The sequence below is a fragment of the Saprolegnia parasitica genome (assembly GCF_000151545.1).
Source record: "Saprolegnia parasitica CBS 223.65 unplaced genomic scaffold supercont2.16, whole genome shotgun sequence".
Classification (NCBI taxonomy): domain Eukaryota; phylum Oomycota; class Saprolegniomycetes; order Saprolegniales; family Saprolegniaceae; genus Saprolegnia; species Saprolegnia parasitica.
Window position 1 is genome coordinate 8,498 of NW_012156410.1, and position 6,773 is coordinate 15,270.

The window sequence follows — 6,773 nt, forward strand, 5'->3', positions numbered from 1 at the left end:
CGCGTCGTCGACGGGTGTCAAGAATGGCGCGCCTGCAGCGTCGCGGTGCCGGAGAATCGCGACGTTGCCAAAGACGATCGCGTAATACATCATCGCGTCGCTGGCCTTGGGCGTCGCCAAGAGCCGTCGCCAGTCGCCGTCCATGCGGGCAAACGCGTCGTGGAAGGCGGCGTAGGCCGCGCGAAGGTCGCGGGCGTAGGCGAGCAGGCTCGGCGCCACTGGCCGCGGCAAGCAGACGCTGTAGAGGAGGCGGAGCAGCGGCTGCACGTCGCCGTGGACGCCGCTTTGGTAGGCCACGATGGCGCGGACGAGGTCGGGGCAGCGCAGGACGCTGGCCATTTCAGGTGGATCGCTCAGAAATCCTTGATTTTGATTGGCTAAAATATTTCTTGGAAAATGTTCCAGGAAGAGGTTTGGGTGGGACTAGGGCAGTGGGCCGTGAACCCGTTGGGCTCAACTGTAGCAGTACATTGCTACCTGCCGAGATAAAAGAAATTGAATGTCCCTCATTAAGCTCTACAGTACTGAACATACAATGCATCGACTATATACTCATGGTATCTTTCACGTCATTGGACGCGGCAGTCGTTCGCCCGTTGCGTCTTGAGATAGCGCAGAACCTCTCGGTGCTTGGCTCGCTTGGCCTCTTTGATAGCCGCTGCCGTGTTCAAGTCGGACGCCGCGACCGAGTACAAGTACCGAACGACGGGCTCGTGCCCGCTGGCGACGGCGGCGAGAAGCGCTTGATGTCGGCGGCTAACAAGGCCATACTCGTGTAATAGCTGCACCGCATCCAGGCGTCCGAGCGTCGCCGCGTGTTCCAGCGCTTGGGCAGGCACGCCGTCGCTTTGATGTGAGAGCAGAAAGCGCAGGATGCCCACTTGGTCGTATGTGATGGCGGGAATCGCTGCCGTCGCCACGTCATAGGATGCCACATGTAGACGGGCAAGCACGTCGACGCGGCCGTATTTCGCGGCAGCAACCAGCGCAGCGTCAAGGACACTGCTATCGTCTATGGCGCGGCGGAGGAGGAACACGAGCAGATCCTCGTGGCCGTTTCCAGCGGCAGCTGCGGCGGCGTCAGCGCCAAAGCCAGCGCACGCGTGGTCGCAAAGGTATCGCGCGACGTCGAGGTGCCCTTTCGAGCAGATTGCCACGGCGTCCGATGGCTCCCATGCCCGTCCCGTCATTCGGTGCTCGAGCAAGTGCTGCACCAGCGGCAGGTGCCCCTGGACGCAGGCGACGCCAAGCGCGTTCCGGCACACGTCGATGCGCAGCGGCCGGAACCCGTTGCGCATCGATTGTAGCATTGCATGCGGGACCTCGGACGATGCGAGTGCCACCGAGGACGCGAGCGACTGGAGGCGCGCAGGCGACAAGAGAATGCGCGCCGAATTGGCGAGGTGCTGCAGGATGTCGACGCGGCCGTACGCGAGCGCAAAGTAGAGGAGCTCGTGGCGGAGGTGCTTGACGTGGCAGACGTGCGCGAGCGGTGCCTGGCCGCGGCGAGCGAGCCATGGCAGAAAGGCGCGGTGGACGCTGGCAAAGGCGCTCGCAAGGGCCTCCGCAATGGCAACGAGGCTCGCGTCCGAGACGAATGGGATCTCGACGACGTCGAGCTCGTGCAGGAGGTCGAGCGTGTCGCCGTGGAGCCCGCGCTGGAAGCTCGCGATCGCAGAAACCAGCTCGGCGGTGCCAAGGACACACAGAGCCATCGCGGCGTCGTTCGGATTCCACGTCATTTGGGGCTTATGAACCATAAACGTTGCAGCGCCAGAATGTTTGGCTCACGGACGAAATGAAGGAAAAGAAAAAAGAGGGAAGGAAGCAGCGAGAACACTCGAAAAACAGGGTACGTGTCTATTGCGTTTACTCTAAGACGACAGAGGTCTGTGCTCCGGCCTGGGCTCCCAGGAAGAGCTCCTTTGGCTAATTAGACTTGATGTTTGTATGCTTGTTTGTATTCTTGAGCCAAAAAACGATTTATGGTCCACACAGTAAGCATTTTGACCAATTAGATGCATTTCGGATGCTTACTGGCCGCGCTATCTAATTGAGTTGATCTGATTGGCCGCGCTAACTAAAATGGAATTTCAAGCCATTTGTATCAGATCTACAACACACCGATGGACGGCTAGGAAGCACCGAGCCCACGCCAGCGCCTGCCGAGTCCGCGCCTGCCGAGTCCGCGCCTGCCGAGTCCGCGCCTGCCGAGTCCGCGCCTGCTGAGTCCGCGTCTGCCACACCCGCGCCTGCCGCGCCAACCAAGCTCACCGGTCGGCGCCACAAGCTGCGGACAAACCATCCAGACCTGTAGGTGCGCTTCGTATTACCCGATGGCACGCATGAATGCGTTTCGTGCAAAACGCGCGCCGCGCTTCCCACCGGTAGCTTTGATTCGGCGCGTGACACTCGTCGGCGACCGGCCGCCTGACGTCGATGAACTCGATGAGCGCGCGATGTCCACGATGTTGACGACGACGCCGACGGCGCTGAAGACGAGCTCGGACCTGAAGGCGCTCCCGAGGCAGAAGAAGATGGCGAGCGAAACGATACCACGACGCCACCAAGCAAGCCACTCAATGGCATGTGCTGCTGCGTCGAACGCGTTCTGGGCCACGATCAAGGCGAAGTTGCCTCGCTCGCAACGCACCGTAGCAACAGGCCAGCAGTAAGTGCTATCATGTAATGTATTTCCGTTCCATCCATGCCCATGAGCTCGAACGCATCGCCTGCCGACGTTCTTCTCGCTCGGAGCTCGATCGTCGTTGTTTGCCCGATTACCTTTGCGGCGGCGTATTTGGCCGCACACCCGATCGAGTGCCCGTCATGTGGCAGCAACCGCGTCTCGATGCACGGATGGAGCGACAGCTTTCAACGGGTTGTCGATCTCGACTGTACCATGCTTCTGAAGGCACGTCGCTACATCCACCGCGATTGCTCGTCTGCCGCTGCTCATGGGCGGAAGCACAAGTCCTTCTCGGCCCTCAACCCGCGGCTTATTGCTGCGTTGCCACCTGTGGTCCGCGAGCGCATGTATCCGTTCCAGATACGTCAGAAGACGTTCATCTCGACGGCGTTCGCACGCCAAGTGCATCGAAGGTGGACGGCGTCGGCTTCGGCCAAATCGCAGCGGGTGCAAGCGATCAAGGAGGCTCGAGCCTATTACGAGCTAACGTAAATACATGTACTGCATTGTGTATTGTAGCTAGCTCTGTTGCGTTGGTATCGCCCAGCATGCCTGCTTCATACACCTGCTCCAGCCTGCTTCGCATCGCATTAGATAGCGCCAGCACATATAACACTATATCCGTTGTCCAATCAACGCCTGCCATGTTTGGAATTGCTTTTGGTTTTCAGCCAATGAAACGCAGCGCTATCTAAAAAATTGCAACGGGAGTCGAAGGTTCGCCTCATTTGGGACCCATGTCAAGCTATTTTCGGCACATGCCACATGAGCGCACCGTATAAATATAGCGTGGTTGCGGGCTGCCAGGATCGCATGGCAACTCCGTTCGATGCATTTGAAAAGAGTGAAATCAATGCGCGTGTCTTTTCAAAATATCGCCACAAACCGACGAGCTTGGTTGTGTGTGCACACTGCTTATGATCATTTTGTGATGCCGTATTTTGAAAGCCGCAGGCACCAAGTATTACGGTAAATGTGGCATGCCGATTCTACGTACCTTTATAAATGGATATTAAATGCCACAAGTAAGCGTCCAATGGAGCACAGGTGCAAGAATATGTGCCTTGCGCAGGCTGACGAAGAAGAGACCGATCAGAGCGTCCCAACGGGGACTTCAGTCTGTGCTGGCATGGTGCTGCTGCAAGGCAATATCAAAGGAAAACGATTTCCAATAGATCCGAAGGCTGCAGCATCTCACTCCGCTTCCACGTGAACTGCAAAGGTCTTGATACGTCACAATCAATGACGAGCCTCGACAGTTGGTGACTGTCACATGGTACACGAGTACTCGGCTTTGCGCGCGCTATCTCGTGCTCAATCGCGGCGGACTGCAGGTGAACGAGGCAGCGCAATGGAATGCAGAGTTTTTAGCCTCCCATCGAGCACGCATGTAGACGTGTCCACGTTTACACCGTCTCCGGCAGAGTCCAACTGGAAAATATTCGACTTGAAAAATATTCGACCAACGAAAAGAGATTGTTGGTCACCTAAATACGAACCACAGACTAGTATACTGTCCACCAGGGTGCCAGAGTGATTGTGTCGGTCACATGTCCAACGCACAAGAAGCATGCTGTGAGGTGGTTCATTTTCCATTTCGCAATCCTCCCATCATGACATCGACGACTGCTTCGTGGCCCTCCAAAGTCTACAACGCCTCGTCATCGAGCCTTTCGAGTCTCAAGCTCCGACACTCGGCCTTCATCCACGCCACGAGCGCCACCAAGGCGTCCGTCGTCGTGCGCTCGCAGTCCGACGGCTTTCTCAGCGCCTTTGACGTTGACGAAGACGACGGCGTGCTCGGCGTCAACGGGCCCGCTTGGTACGCCAATCCGTTCCAGGTTAGCTCCACCAAGTACATTGTCGACGTCTATGTGCCGTCGCAGTCGCTCGCCGCCGTCACCATGACGGGCTCCGGCAGCGCGATCATGGACCCGTTCACAGTTGTCAACAGCACCGACGCCGCGCTCTCGCTCGTCGTTTCGGGTTCGGGCCAGCTCTTTCTCTCGGCGCCGTCCATCGCGCTGCGAGACCTGACGCTCAAGGTCCCAGGCTCCGGTTTGATCCAGTTCAATGTCCTCGACACCACCGTGGCGTCACGAGCCGAGCTCTCGATCTCGGGCTCCGGCGACGTTGCGCTGCTTGGGAGCACTCTCCGCATGGACACCATCAAGTCGTCCGTGAGCGGTTCGGGCACGGCGTACGTCGGCGCGTCGTCCGTCGTGAACGCGACGACCGTCTCCACGTCCATCTCAGGTTCGGGCGCCATCAACTTTTACAGCACCGGATTCTGCGCCACCCAAGACATTTCGATCTCGGGCTCCGGCCAAGTGAACGCCGGGGCGCTAGCGTGCGACGCCAACTCCGTGAGCATCTCGGGCAGCGGCAAGGTCTACGCGCGCGCTCTCAAGTCCTTGAAAGCCTCCACGTCCGGGTCGGGCGACATTTACGCCGTTGCACCGTTGCCAGCGACGATCACAGGTTCAATCTCGACGGTGACGACGCCGCCCGTCTCGACCTTTGCGCTCCAGAGCCTCCCGGCGTACGAGCCGTCGAGCAATTTCCAGTTTGGTTTGTTCTGGAGCGTCCTCATCCTGCTTGTGATCACGGCGCTTGCGACCTTTTGCATCCGCAAGTGCTGCAAAGCAGGTTGTTGCTGCTGCTGCCGCCGCCGCCCACCGCCGACGACGCCAGCCACGAGCATCCCGATCGTTGTTGTCGAAGATCCCGCGAATGTGCACTACAACGCCGCGATGACGCCGGTTCAAGCGCACGCAGCCAAGCAAGTGTAGTATGGTCTTTCTCGACACTGCTTAATCTATATCTCTTCTCAGCATCGGCTCTGTGCACCTGCCTCTACGACCGAGTAGCCATTCGTGTCTTTGCGACAGCGGATAGAAGATGAATGCACCAAATTCACAATTTCCCTTCAGCGATGGAGGTGGTTTTCTTTGGCGACGAGGCGAGTTCGGACGACGAGGTGTGCTGCGCGAATATCGGCTATCGTCTCACGCCTCGTAGACGACACTCGAAGCCGACGCCGACCTTGTCGTGACCAACACCGTCATAGACTCGGACGCGTGCTTTGTGCAGTACAAGGGTGTTTACAGCGGCAGCGACGTCGCTGTGCAGCTGGCGCACAGTACGCCTCAAGTCGACGCGTTTCGGAACGAGCTTTACATTCGATCGCGGTGCGCTATTCTATGGTAGTAGTACTGCTGCATTAGAGGTGCTAGGCTCTCGTCACCATACCTCGTCAAGCTGCTGGACGTGCGCCACAACGACTCACCGCGACCAGTTGCAATCTTTGAGTACATGGATCACGGCTCTGTGCGTGACTACCTGGACATACCAGCGAACAAGCTTACCGCGCGCTTCACGGTGGACGTTGCGGACGCTGTGGCCCGCGCGCTGCTGGACATGCACCGTCACGGCATCCTCCACGGCGACATCAAGGCTGCCAACGTCCTCCTCGCTTCGGACGGGGCCATTAAGATTGGACATTTGGGTCTCGCACAGGTTGTGGACGAGGCGACGCCACGAGTGCTCGGCACTGGTACGCTGTGTTGGATGGCGCCAGAGGTCTTTGAAGACACGAGCTACAGCTTCCCCGCCGACATTTACTCGTACGGCGTGTTTCTAACGGAGCTCGATGCGCGCCACAAGCCGTACGCAGACATGCGCCTACACGTGTGGGACGTCGTTGCGGGCGTACGCGGCGGAGCGCTTCGCCCGACGCTTGGGCCAGACTGCCTTCCGTGGCTGCGCGACCTGGCGACCTCCTGTTTAGCTTCAGATCCGCAAGCGCGACCGACGGCCAAGGATATTGTAGCTATCTTGCAGGAGCTCGTGTTAGAGGCCCCGTAAGCGCACGAATGGATCAGTTGTGGTGTCAAATTCTGGCCTTTCTACATGCATTCTTGACTTTGCCGCAAAAATGATGATCTCACAACCCGACCGATGCCAAAACGCAGCCCAGCAGCAGAGGTCGTTCGCCTCCCCGAGCTCGTCGCGGCCATCGTTCAGTTCCAGCCGGGTCTCTCGCTCGACGCCAAGCGCATCCGCGACGTCCTCATCCTCGAGA

General features: G+C 58.6%; 3 protein-coding genes across 3 annotated transcripts; 2 read left to right on the plus strand and 1 right to left on the minus strand.

Annotated features, from left to right (window-relative positions):
- Positions 1-569: 569 nt before the first annotated feature.
- On the minus strand, positions 570-1,742 carry SPRG_04840 (hypothetical protein; the record flags this gene model as incomplete). Its single annotated transcript, XM_012343984.1, has 1 exon — positions 570-1,742. One exon carries the CDS (start codon positions 1,740-1,742, stop codon positions 570-572), a length of 1,173 nt encoding a protein of 390 aa, XP_012199374.1.
- Positions 1,743-4,302: 2,560 nt separating this feature from the next.
- SPRG_04841 (hypothetical protein) lies at positions 4,303-5,481 on the plus strand (the record flags this gene model as incomplete). Its single annotated transcript, XM_012343985.1, has 1 exon — positions 4,303-5,481. The coding sequence occupies one exon, from the start codon at positions 4,303-4,305 to the stop codon at positions 5,479-5,481; it is 1,179 nt and encodes a 392-aa protein (XP_012199375.1).
- A 143-nt stretch (positions 5,482-5,624) lies between these two features.
- Positions 5,625-6,556, plus strand: SPRG_04842 (TKL protein kinase; the record flags this gene model as incomplete). The annotated part of the gene is made up of 3 exons (XM_012343986.1): positions 5,625-5,669; positions 5,711-5,880; positions 5,926-6,556. The coding sequence occupies 3 exons, from the start codon at positions 5,625-5,627 to the stop codon at positions 6,554-6,556; spliced, it is 846 nt and encodes a 281-aa protein (XP_012199376.1).
- Positions 6,557-6,773: the final 217 nt, after the last annotated feature.